The 14,144-nt window shown below is 43.4% G+C and overlaps 1 protein-coding gene across 1 annotated transcript in view; it reads left to right on the top strand.

Annotated features, from left to right (window-relative positions):
* Positions 1-5,916: 5,916 nt before the first annotated feature.
* The window catches only part of LOC137334460 (voltage-dependent L-type calcium channel subunit alpha-1C-like), a 435,374-nt gene continuing 427,146 nt past the window's right edge, over positions 5,917-14,144 (top strand). The window contains exons 1-2 of the mRNA XM_067999141.1: positions 5,917-5,934; positions 6,885-7,024. Coding sequence (XP_067855242.1) covers positions 5,917-5,934; positions 6,885-7,024 — 158 coding nt within the window. The remainder of the gene's footprint in view (positions 5,935-6,884; positions 7,025-14,144) is intronic.

The following is a 14,144-nucleotide window of genomic DNA, read 5'->3' as shown; positions in this document are numbered from 1 at the left end:
TGCTTCTCCCTCACCTTTGCCCACCTGTTTCTCATCAGATGAAGACTTTTCTTCCCAATCTGCCTTCTCCAGCTGGACAGCAATATTGTGCAGGACGCAGCAGGTCACAATAATGCATCTTGCTGATTGATCCAGTATGGTGCTCCTGATTTGGTGATTTCTGGCCATTGGAGTGAGTATTTTTATGCGGGACACTCTCTCTAGAGTATATTGCAGGGAGCTTCAGACCTAAAAAGGAATCTGAACCTTTGCTTTAGGAGCCCGATAATGAATTCAATGATCCTCCTGTGGTGCAATGGCTCTTGTTATACCTGATCTTCTCAGGCGTGGTGGAGTTGCAAAGGGGTGTCTTGCGCCATGTTAGGAGGGGGTAGCCCTTGCCCCAAGCAGCCATCATCCAAAATTTCAGGCAGATTAGAAAACTGGAGGGATATTTGACTGGCGCAAGATGAATGCATCATGATAGCTGCCTAGGAACCGGGCACAGACTTGCATGATCTGTTTGTTGTAATCACATACAAGCTTCACATTAATCAAGTGAAACCCTTTTCTAACCCAATGGATGTAAGGTTTTTTTTTGATTGCCGAGGCAGGCTGATGAATGCTTATTTACCGTCTATGGGGAAACAACATCAAAGTTAGTTTATTAGCATCTTAACCACCTATTGTTCCAGCCTTTTGTTTACTTGACTGAATATAATATGCTTTTAATAATCCAACATTAAAAGTAACTCAATTTTCACAAATCCTTTCTGTGGAAAAATGGTGAAAAAAATCCTGAAACATGACAGTCTGCTTATGAGTACTGTAGTCCGTGAATTTGAGAGAAGTGCTCAAAAAAAAGCCTAAGCTATAACACCATCAGCAGCAAAAAAAATGAAAACAATAACCTCTAATGAATAATTTTATTTGTATATAACACAAAGAATATCACATCCTGGACTGTGCCCCAAGACATTTTGTGGTGACATGAATTAATCCACTGAATTTCACTATCTTGTAACACATTACAGTCTGTATGGTACGTTACACACTTCAATCTGGGCCGCCTGCATGTCAACCCTGTGAATAAAGTATTGCAGATTACGTATTATAGTCTGTGTAATGCATTATACCTCCTTTTTGTTTCTGACTTGTGAAGTTTTTTTTATTTCACCATGTACTTTCCTTAGGTGAGAAGACAGTTCTCTGTCAACACTATTCAAAAACTGGGCATGAGAATTCCCTAAGTTGACTCTCCATTTTATTTATTCCCTTCCACCCTATCAGTGAGGAAACAAGTGGTATCTTCTTACCATCTTCCGATTGGTCCTTTTCCCTTCATCCTGGCCTACAACGTCTTAATCCCCTACCTCTTCAGCCTTGGCAAGCTTACTGATGGGTTGAGGTGCCTTTTAATGCTTTCCAGAAGCTTTCTTGTTGCAGAATTTCCAGGCCACAGGAGCAAAGAAAGACCAAGAGACACCATCATATATGCAAGGAATACTTTTTAATCACATGTTGAAGTCTGTGGCAATTCAGAGTAATGCACTTCATCTCTAATTTGAAACTTCCTCTATCCAGATCAATGGTTTCTTTAACTCTTTTCACTCAATATTAAAGAAAGTTTGTCCAGCATGCCAACAATTTAGAATATGCTTTGCTCATGTTGGTAGTTCTGATTAAATTACTTTAGTGTTCAGCTCATCTGTTGCCCAGCCATCCACACCAGGTTATATAGATTAATTTATTTCATTCACTTTTTTAGAAAATAGATAATTTAGGTGGGTTCCACAGAATATAATACGTGTAGCTCTCCTGGACCGTCTAACATGTAAAGGTTTCAGGGGAACATCTACAAGATGCAATCAAGCTGGGTAATTTTTGACAGGGTCAACTTCCTTTGTAATAGGCCCACTGCACTTCTGCCGGTGGATCACGGGACTCAGAATTTCAGGGCCAGTATTTCAAACCTTTACAAGTTCTAGCCATATTGCCACTCATCCAAAAAATCATTGATTTTGTGAGAACAGCAAACACAAACACCAAGTTATGACAGAAAGGAATTCTTTATAAAATAGTTTTCTGAAACCTCAGTGAGAAATATACACGAACGAACAGCACTAGACGACCGAACATTAAACCGGGCAAGAAAAAATGAACTGACACCTTTATAAACTGAGCAGGAGCTAAGTGGCCACAAGGGGATTTGAAGGGAGGTTAGTTGTCCTTTTTAGTGATTTCCCAGAAAAGGAGAACCAGGAACTAGTGCTTCCAAGCCAGCTTAATAGGATTCAACAATCTCGTCATATGTGTTTCTACATGTGTTCAGGATGTAAATATAATGGCAACCACTTCAGAACTAATGTCAATATGGATGTATCAAAAAAACAATAATATAAGGATACAAGTTACTTTTATGCCTTAATGTTATTGCCCACACTGGGCTCAATTTTAGGGGGCAATTGTGGGTGCATTGGGGGCAGGGGAGGCTCCAAAAATCGCGGAAATCGTGTTCGGGTTCGGAAGCCGGCTCCAACCCGCCGACTTCCGAGTTTCCCAGGGGCCCACCTGTGTGCGCATGAGGTACTTAAGGCACTTTATCTGTGACAGATGAAGTAATTGTAACGATTTTTAACTTATCTGGGCAGCTTGCCCACCGCTTCTGATTCACGCCTGGTAAAACCAGGCATGAAGGGCCAGATCAGGGAACAAGAAACTAAATAAATTATATAAAACACCATAGAAGGAAGTTAAAACATAAAATGAACCTGCCTTTGCACCCTGCTCTGATGTCCGATGTCTCCCTCTCCAATGTCCTCCCGGTGTCCCCCTCTTCACCTCCCCCCCCCGATGTCCTCCCGATCTTCCCCTCTCACCCCCGATCTTCCCCTCTCACCCCCGATCTTCCATTCTCCCCCCGGATCTTCCACTCTCCACCCCCCACCCCGTCTTCCATTCCAGCGCCGGATGACGTCTTGCTCTCTTTCTCTCCCCGCCCCCCCTCGTGTTGCAGCTCCTGACAGCAGCCAGCCTGTCAATCAGGCTGGCTGCCGGGCGCGAAACCTGGAGAGGACGTTAATCATCAGCAATCAACATGCGATTGCATCGGAAACGGTAAGTTTTGTTCATGCGGGTTTGCCACGCGCACGTTAAACCCCCCCCCCCTCCCGCCAACCCGCCACCATTGCAAAATCGACCCCTATATGTCCGTTAATGGCCAATAAATTTCAGAGTACACTATGGCACACAAGTAATTCTTGATTTGGGAATCGATCAACATTGCTGCTGGAGAAAAGTGTCTGCTGTGCATTGTAGCGCACAAATTGTGTGCTATACCGATTAAAATAATTAAAGCAGGGATTATTACTGCTTCCTGCAGTTACACACCATTTTCCAGAGACCACAAAATAGGGATTATTACTGCTTCTTACACTGTTATGCCCCATTTTCTAGAATCTACATTGCATAGATACATTGCGTTACAAACTCCTATTTGAAACAGACGTTGCAGCAGTGGCTGCAGACCACATTGCTAGATGATCAACTACAGTGAAAGGTTCGAGATGCTGCGACTTGCACAATATTGAGAATGGGAATTGATTTCACCATACCTGATAGAGGAGAATGAAGAAGAACAGGAAAGGGTAGCTTGCAATTCAGATAATTTCCTCCCACCGATAGCAACTGCAGCCAGTTTGCCATCTCAGGCAGAGTTACCTGAGATATCAGAAGAAGTGTCTTAGGAGACTCAGGCTAATCCAGGAAACAGCGATGGAGCTCTGCCTGCAGAATAAGAAACTTCAGACCACATCTACAATTTATACAGCACTAACAATTGTCATGAAAGACACCACAGACCCTCAGTTTCTATGCTTCAGGATCTTTCCAGTACAGCATGGGGAACAACTGTTGCATCAGCTATTTTTTCCCCATGTCTGGCAAGCTTTGTTGCTTCTGGAGGAGAAGTGCGCTCTCTTCTAAAGATCATTTTTCCTTATTGTTATACTCCCTGGACCAGCACTTCCAAAATCTGCTCTTTTTTTGTCCTCTCCCCTCATGCTACAAAATTGTTGGCTACAAATAAGTGCTGCTCTTGCATGTACATTTAAATTGATTTAAATACCTGTTAAGGCCCTTAACATGTTCCTTTAAACCAGGCTGTATCCACACATATTGGCTGCCCTGTTGTGTGTATGAAAGCTTACGGGCTAATGCACATAGGAAAAACAGCAAGATCGTGTTTTCAACTTTGTACTTAACAATGCTCTCAACAACACCAAGAACTTGCATTTATATAGCATCTTTAACATAGTCCCAAGGCGTGACTGAAAATCTAGGCATCACTAATTTACATTTAGCACACAAAGCAGTACTTTCCAGGCTACACCAAGGGGGCAGTTGGCAACTTAGTGTTTGCATGTGAGAATGAACAGATGTATTTATTTATAGTTATTAATAAAGCATTAACTATAAAATTTGCTGAGTCATTAAATGGATTACTAATGAGACGTGTTCTACATATTTCAGGCGAGGTCTGCTCCAGACCTCCTTTTTAATCAGTGAAGACAAAAAGAATCATCGAACCAGTAGACTAAATTGTACCTATCTGCCACAAGAGGAAAACCTCAGTAGGGAAGAAACCCGGTACTGCAACATTACAATACAAGGCAATTGCTAGATCAATATAATGTCCATAGCATTGTCCCACTGCCGTAATAATTTCTTACAATGGAGGAATCTTTTGGTGTTTATTACGGGGTTATATTATTAGGGAGCATTTGCTTAATAGTTTGCCTAGAACTGAAAGCAACATCCAGTCTCAAGTATATTATTGAGTCTCTTCTTTTCATTCAATATTATGTGTGCAACACATGTAGATTACAATTTTTTTCCACATATGTCATATCATACTGATTGAAACACACACTGGGAATTTCATCATGGGTTCTTCCGATCAGCAGTCATAACTACAATGGAAGATTAATGGAAAATCCAGACAGATGCATAAACGGGGTTTCCACCAATCTTCTGCCAAATTAACTGTAGCCGATCGGGAAAATCACTGGAGGAATTTCCCAATGACAATCTTCTAAGCCACAATGATTTTCTATCTAAGTAGTGGTGGCAATCACATACACTCCAGTTAGTCTAACCTCTGAGGCACTCTACATGCATACAACTAGTATTGCAGTACCACATACAAACTGCCATTCCAGATGCAGTACAAGGTGCAATGAGTCAAAATCATTGGTATGGATATAAGAAGTTCGTAAACAGAACCAAAAGGCACAATTGCTGCAAGTTCAGTGTAACTTTAGGCGTAAGTGCTTTGCAGTTCAGTATTGTGGCGTAAACTGCCACTTAACTCAAATGTAGACTTGATTGGAGCATTCAAAGGAGTAAATTTCAACACAGAGTAGATGGATATGAATTTGTGACATGAATTTGTGCAAATGGCCTAGGGGTTCTTAATGTACAGCTGGCTGAATGTTTTTTTTTCACACTGCTATTTCCTTTTTTAAATCTCTTTTTAAATTTGATTTATCTCTATGATTTGAAATATATCTGTAATCATGGTTCTGATGTTGATATCAAGGAGGCTTGCCCTCACACCTCTGTTATTCGCTAAGAGATATCGCCCAAACAGGATGCTATGGTCTCATTTTCAATCCCTCTCCCCCGAGAAAAGACAGTGCAACCTCTACCTCAGATCACGAACTGAATGGAGTGGAAAGTCAAACCTGAGTCATCCATTGAGGTCCCATTCTGTGGTGCTGAGCATCAGTACTCTGATACTCAGTGCCACTGGGCTGCCACGTTACTACCTCCTAATGTTCTTCTTTTCCTTTCTCCAAATTTAAAGCTTTTTGTCTTAATATTATTCTTTATTTATAAACTCTCAACACTGCTGAGTTCTATACATTTCTTGACCTAATGCTTGCTGTTTCACTGGTAAACTGCATATTGAAGATGTTAAGCCCTGTGGAACTCTGAGCATCTCATCATATCACATTAGACTATAGTGCCCTTCCATACCAAAATTGGAATTTCAGTAAATGAATAAATGCTATTTTTACACTACCAAACAAAATGACTGATTTATCTGTGTATCTATATATTTATCTATCTCCCACATATCTAAATGGAGCACTACATTGCAAAGAGTTAATTATATTTTTATTCTACTCATAAGCTGACCTACACAGTAGAGTTATCAGGTCAATCTCACTTATGGAGGAACGGAAAGGCTTTTTTCAATATAGTATCGTCTGTGCATTTATTATCCTGGTATGATGAGAACTCAGTATTTAAAGAAATGCAGAGATAACATCTACCACATACGCTCAAGATTAGGGTCAAAATATAGGCAGAAATATTTTATTTAGTTTTAAAAACAAATATATTTTTGGCATGCAAATGATTCTTGAGTATTAGTTTCCATTAGATAAAATAATTTAAATTTCTTCAAATTAAAGTTTTTGGTCTCGTTGGCAAATAATCACATTATAAGCATGTAGAATGTATCAAGCAAAGCGAAGCTTTGTACAAATATATACAGGTTCATGTGGGTGGTTAGGACACCTCAATAACTTATTCAGATTAAAATAACTGAAGCTGAAGTGTATTGTAGAAGAGGAAGGTGAAGTAAGCGTTAGTTGGATAATTATGAAACAGAACCACTGAATGCTGTGGATAGGGATGGCACATGCATTTACAGATGGACTTTCAAATGTAGATCAAGGGTTCAGCAGTCCATGGAAAAGGTCACATAGATTTCCTTTGAGTTGTTAAGATATTAGGGTGTGATGACTGGTCACATGTAATGGCATATGATCTTTCATTTCAAATGAATTACATTCAGTGTGACCACAATAACACCGTCCTATCTTTTTTTCTTACAGGAACGAGTGGAATATCTCTTTCTCATCGTTTTTACAGTGGAAGCATTTTTGAAAGTAATAGCATATGGACTTCTCTTTCACCCCAATGCGTACCTCAGGAATGGCTGGAATTTACTAGATTTCATTATAGTGGTTGTAGGGTGAGTGCACATCTTAATCTTTTTCACCAAGATGGTTTCTCTCTTGATCAAATGTTTTAGCTCTGATACTGACTGCAGTATATTAAAGTATTATGTATTTAATGATGCAAATGCTAGCATTACAAAGTTGGGATCTTTTACTTTTAGGTCAAGATCAACAAAGAAAAATCCTCAGTGGTTCCTACTAACTGATGCAATGGTATCGTGAGAATCTGATTGCAGTGAAAATTAATGTTTTGAATTAATTTGTGACCAAAAGTAACACATACTGATTTAAGAAAATTAAATTATATTATAAATATTTTCTCAACAACGTTTACAGAAACAGGATATCCAGACAATAAACGACAATAACTTCGGAAGGCAAATGGTATGCTAGCCTTTATTGCAAGGGGGTTGGAGTATAAGAGTAAGGAGGTCTTGCTGCAATTATATAGGGCTCTGGTGAGACCACACCTGGAGTTCTGTGTACAGTTTTGGTCTCCTTACCTAAGGAAGGATATACTTGCCTTAGAAGGGGTGCAACAAAGGTTCATTAGATTGATTCCTGGGATGAGAGGGTTGTCCTTTGAGGAGAGATTGAGTAGAATGGACCTATCTTCTCTGGAATTTAGAAGAATGAGAGGTGATCTCATTGAAACGTATAAAATTCTTGACAGGGTAGATGCTGAGAGGTTGTTTCCCCTGGCTGGAGAGTCTGAAACTAGAGGTCATAGTCTCAAGGTAAGGGGTCAGCCATTTAGGACCGAGATGAGGAAAAAGTTCTTCACTCAGAGAGTTGTGACCCTTTGGAATTCTCTACCCCAGAGGGCTGTGGATGCTCAGTCATTGAGTATATTCAAAACTGAGATTGATGGATATTTGGACACTAATATTCCCCTCCAAGTCACACACCATCCCGACTTGGAAATATATCGCCGTTCCTTCATTGTCGCTGGGTCAAAATCCTGGAACTCCCTTCCTAACAGCACTGTGGGAGAACCGTCACCACACGGACTGCAGCGGTTCAAGAAGGCGGCTCACCACCACCTTCTCGAGGGCAATTAGGGATGGGCAATAAATGCCGGCCTTGCCAGCGACGCCCACATCCCGTGAACGAATTAAAAAAAACAACTAAGGGCATCAAGGGATATCGGGATAGGGCAGGAAAGTGGAGTTGAGGTAGAAGATCAGCCATGATCTTATTGAATGGTGGACCAGGCTCAAGGGGCAATATAGCCTACTCCTGCTCCTATTTCTTTTGTTCTTAACTACTTGACAGAAAATTCATGATGCCTTAATTGGTTGAAATGGAACTTACTTGGTTGTCAAATTAGATCATTATTGTTTATACAGGTAATTTAAAGTCCATTCATTTGTTATTGATTTTGCATCAAATGTTCCCCCATAGAACCATTGAATCATAGGGCATGATTTTAGGCTGGCTGCCTTTCAGGTGGGAGGGCTGTGGAGAACATTGCGGGGAGGCCGTGGAGGACATGGAGGAGGAGACCTTGGAGAATCATAGAAGATCGGAGGTCGCCAGAAGATCAGAGGTCAGGAGGAGTTGTAGGTCCCCAGAAGATCAGCGGTAGGGAGGGGGTCTCAGCCATCAGGGGGGAGGGGTTTGTCGGACATCGGGGGGAGGTCCACCATTGGCGAGGAGGGAGGGCGGCCGATCGCGGGGGTCTGACCACGCAGGTGAGCTTGTTGGGTCTGGGTGAAGCACTCCTGCTCCTCCTGGTCTACAAGCAGTGCAATAAAGGCGCCCACCTCGTGGATCCAGCCCTTCCCACCTGCTTTCACCTGACGAGAATCAGAAGTGATGGAAAACTCGTACAGGTAAGATTACATTTGTTTCACATTTTTAATAAACAAAAAATGAAGTGCTTCAACTATCGCAATGAGGTACATTGCCCCTTTAACAATCCGACCACTGGCATTAAGTAGGGATGGGTTTCAGATGCGCGCGCATCCAAACGTACTGGGGTTAAACTTGGAAGTGGGGGCGGTGGAGCTGGATTGCGATCCCACTTCAAAAAAATTTACCTCCCTCCATCCCCAACCCACCCATTCTTTGGGGTTAAAATTATCCCCATAAAATTATAGAATTCAGCACAGAAGGAGGCCATTCAGCCCATCGTGGCTGTACCGGCTCTTTAAAAGAGCTATCCAATTAGTCCCACTCCCCCGTTCTTTCCCCATAGCCCTGCAATTTTTTCCCTTCAAGTATTTATCCAATTCCCTTTTGAAAGTTACTATTGAATCTGCTTCCACCACCCTTTCAGGCAGTGCAGTCCAGATCATAACAATTCTCTAAGTAAAAACCGCTATCAAGTCTCCTCTTAAATTTGCTCTAAGGAGAACAACCCCAGTTTCTCTAGTCTCTCCGTGTAACTGAAGTCTTCCATCCCTGGTACCATATCTCCTCTGCACCCTCTCTAAGGCTTTGACATCCTGCCTAAAGTGTGGTGCCCAGAATTGGACACAATGCTCCAGCTGGGACCTAACCAGTGTTTTATAAAGGTTTAGCATAACTTCTTTAATTTTGTACGCTATGCCTGTATTTATAAAGCCAATGATCCCATATGCCTTTTTAACAGCCTTCTCAACTTGTCCTGCCACCTCCAAAGATTTGTATACGTAAACCCCCTTTAAAATTGTACCATTTAGTTTATATCGCCTCTCCTCATTCTTCCTACCAAAATGAATCACTTCACATTTCTCTTTATTAAATTTCATCTGCCATGTGTCTTCACCAGTTTGTCTATATCCTCCCAGAGTCTTTTACTATCCTCCTCACTATTTACTACATTTTCAAGTTTTATGTCATCTGCAAACTTTGAAATTATGCCCTGTATACCCAAGTCCAGGTCATTAATATATATCAAAAAGAGCAGTGGTCCCAACACGGACACCTGGGGGACACCACTGTATACTTCCCTCCACACTGAAAAGTAACCGCTCACGACTACTCTCTGCTTTCTGTCCCTTAGCGACTTACATATCCACGCAGCCACTGCCCCTTTAATCCCATGAGCTTCAATCCCATACACCCTTTAAAAAGGCTTATCTAAATGTACGTCCCTATATAATTAGCTGCTAACTTTTAAGTGGCAATATCCCTTTAAATTTTCCCATAATGCCTTTATTCAAATTCAGGATAACGCTTGCACTTGGTTTCCTGACTCCCTTTCCCTTTGGAAAGTTCCTAACACCAAGTCCAATATGAGTTGGGGGCTCACTTGAATAAATTATTTGAACTGACTCTGGAAATTCTTGGGTGCTCAGTGTTCTGCAAAAGGGGTGGGCATTTTCCTGGGAAGGACTTTGAAGAAGTGAGTGTGACATCAATTAGGGTGGTAAATTCCAGCTTAAAGGAGTTGTGTAAAAAAAAAGTTGTGCTGCTAACATATGACCATGTATGGTAAGCAGTGAAACAACTGTTAGGTTGTCTGAGTACTTTGCATACAAGTACTACAGGTGTAACACTTTCTTCCTCATTTGGATCCATGTCCTGCAGCTACAAGAGACTATATTTAGTCTTTTGGGGACCTCCTCAGAAAGGTGCTCTGGAGTCCCAAACATGGCAGCCCTCCTTTTTCACACCCATGTAAAAGAGCCTATACTGCTGTATCACATAATCTGGCAGTTCTTTGGCTCTGGCGTTGCATTCGACTGACTCTCTCAAAGTGTTCAGTCGCTTCAGTTTGCCAGGTAATGATGTTCCAGTTCCTGCCTCTGCTGTGGTTGATGAACATGATGTGGAGATGCCGGTGATGGACTGGGGTTGACAATTGTAAACAATTTTACAACACCAAGTTATAGTCCAGCAATTTTATTTTAAATTCACAATGTGAATTTAAAATAAAATTGCTGGACTATAACTTGGTGTTGTAAAATTGTTTACAGTGGTTGATGAAGTTACTGCAGAACTTTGTACATCCACGTAGTGCTCCAAAATTCTGGTCACCTGCGCGTGTGTGCACAGGCCCTGTCCATGTTGTACGCAGGGGTTCACCATGATAACATAATTAGGGGCCAAGTTGGAAGTTTGTGCAGAAATGGACATCCATGGGTAGTTAGGCAGACGTCCAATCGCATTGTGTTCGCACCCCATTAGAGGCCCAGAAAACTAGGAAGGAAATTTGTAGGGTACTGAATATTTCTGGCAGACTCCTGCTGTAATATTAATATAAAGAATAAACTATGGAAACTATGGAAATCAATGGAAATTTCACCCTTATATCTTTTATTAATGAAAGCATGGATATTGCCACGAAACTGAAAATAGTGAATGAAGCCCTTACCTTGGTGTAATGGAAAACAGCTGTATCCACAGACAAGCGCACATGTGCTGTATAAGTCAGGCTCCTATTTAATCAGGGCTGAACATCTGTTTTCTGTCAAATTTCGTACACAGCATCACACTGTACCAATCAAGTAGAACAAGCTTTTTTTTTAAAACAAAACTCCTACTGCTACTGGTAAAAAGGAACTGAAATAACACACTACTGTTATTGGAGTACTCCAGGAAACTTTTCACCAATTCTTAGTTTATTCTTTGTATTAATATTACAGCAGGAGTCTGCCAGAAATATTCAGTACCCTACAAATTTCCTTCCTAGTTTTCTGGGCCTCTAATCTTTAGGAATCTAGGCCCTGAACCCAAAGTAGACTCCAATTCCACCCCTTTTCACCTGGTATGCCTGGTGAGACAAGGTGTATCTGTGCCGATTCTACGCCAGGCCCTGCCTCAGGGAATCCCTATGCCTGGACCTGCGCCTTCTTACACCAATGTCCTTATTAGAGCAGACGGAGACTCTGCCTCCTCAAAGGCACACAGAAACACCAGTTCAAGGCCAGGACCAGCTGAGTTTGTGATTGTTCGAGTGAACTCCCGCCGGACTTACAGCAGGAGCCTGCCAGAAATTTTCAGGGCCCTTTTCTCCAGACTGTAGAGTTGGAGCCTTTTAATTCTTTCCTCGTAGCTCACCCCTTCACACATGGATCAGTCTTTGTTCGTCTCTATATCCTCTCCAATCCTTGTAAATCCTTTCTGTGGCGTCCAGAACTGAACACAGTGGGGCTGATTATGAATGCTCCACCTGGCGCAAACTGGGTGGTAACAACCTGAAAATGTTGTTGGGTCACTTACTGCCCCGTTTACGCTGGTGCTCCTGCTGCTGCCATCTTTGGTAGGGTCCTGAAATGGGCAGCCAGAAGAGACCATCCCTGTTTCAGGCAGGAGGCCACTTGTAATATTCAAATCGGAGTCCCATGACATACATAGGATCCCTATTGCAATTGTGAGGTACTGGTACCGAGCTGCCTAACTAGCGGTCCTTAAAGCGCTCCCTCTAGCCATCAGAAAATGTATAGTTGGTTTCAGTATTTAGGTCATTTTGTGTGTCAGTTTGGCTCAGTTGGGAGCATCCTTGCCCCTGAGTTAGAAGTTTGAGAGTTCAAGTACTATCCATGACTTAATCACATAATCTAGATTGACACTTCATTGTAATACTGAGGGAGTGCTGTATTGTTGGAGGTACCATTATCCAGATGACACATTGGGCATGATATTAAATGGGAAAAATGGGTGGCCCCCAAATGCCTCCATCCTGCCCACTTCCGGTTTTCACAGAGGCGGAATGGAGGCAGGTCGGTCATTAAAAGCTATTAAGGAGGCTGCGGGCCTCCATTTTGACAGATTTTTTGTTTTTAACCTCCAGAGGGCCGGGATTCCCGGGCCTTCTACTTCATGCCACATGAGAGGAGGCGAGAAGGCCTGAAAGAGCAGGTAAGTGCCTTTATAGCACAGCTTGTGGGCCCGGAGGAGCAGGAGTGCTTCCCTCAGGCCCAACAAGCCTACCTGCAGCGACCCTACAAACTTAATCGATTTCCCCCCCACCACGATCTCCATACCCCCCACAATCTCCGACCCCCACGATGACCCCCAACCTCGACCCCTGTGACTGAGCCCCCCTCCGATGACTGAGCCCCCCCGATGACTGACCGCCCCCCCCCCCGATCCCCGGTGACTGACCTCCCTCCCCCAGGACAGATCTCCAGCCCCTCCCCCCCCCCCCCCCCTACCGGTGACCCCGATGACTGAGCCACCCCCTCTCCTCCAGTGACCTTCCCCAATCTAACAGTTACTTGTTCAGGTCCTCTTCCTTTCCCTTCTCCCGTCTGACTGAGGCCAGCCTGTCAATCAGGTCAGCCTATCGGGCGGGAAACCGTCAAAAAAAAAGATGTCCTTATGTCAAAATCGGCACCCCTGATAAAATCATGCCCCTTAAACCCATTCAGTTGCACGTAAAAGAAAAACAGGGAGATGTCCTGGCCAATTTAGCTGCTTTAGGGATCCCCTGTCGCTGGTCTCACCCCTTTACATCAGTGGCCTTGTAGGGGCGGATGGAAGTTCTAGCCCCCCAAAGGCCACCCCAGAAAACTGGTCATTCATCTCATTTGCTATTTGTGAGACCTTGGGCTCGATTTTCACCCCCCCGAGCGGGTGCGTTCGTGGCGGGGGGGCTGCGAAAATCGGGGATTCCCGGGGCGGGTCTGGAGCCCGGCTCCAACCCACCCACTTCCGGGTTCCCCAGTGACGCGCTGACATGTGCGCGTAGCCCCCGCATGTGGGACTCCTGCCGGCAATTAAAGCCGGCGGGGTGCCACTTAAAGTAATCATTAAGGTATTTCAGGTCGTTTAGAGACCTGATTAACATGACATTTTAGGAGGGGTTGGATTTTGCAAACAATTGGGGGAAACACTCCCAATTCAAATGGACGTGTTGCAGCCATCAGCCTGTGGCAGCTGCAAAGGTCCATTTGACAGGTGGGGGGGGAGACCCTCACTCATTGCAGGAGGCCACTCTGTCACTTTGGACAAAGTTTGGCCTCCACCACCCTCCTCCTAACAATAAAATTCACAAACTTGCACACTTACCCGGTGTCCAGACACATGTACCTACCTTGCGGACCGCCTCAAAAGTACATCTTCCAGATGGGAGCCGCCGTAGCTGCAGTCATGACCTCCTCGGAGGATGAACAGCATCACCAGCCTCGCCGGCCAAGCTGTCCGCCTCTGACACGTGGAGCCGCACAACACAGTGCTGTGACACGTCCACCTGCACAGCAG

This window comes from Heptranchias perlo, chromosome 18 (assembly GCF_035084215.1).
Source record: "Heptranchias perlo isolate sHepPer1 chromosome 18, sHepPer1.hap1, whole genome shotgun sequence".
Classification (NCBI taxonomy): domain Eukaryota; kingdom Metazoa; phylum Chordata; class Chondrichthyes; order Hexanchiformes; family Hexanchidae; genus Heptranchias; species Heptranchias perlo.
The sequence above is the reverse complement of the archived record's forward strand: the minus strand, read 5'-3'. Positions and strand labels throughout refer to the sequence as shown.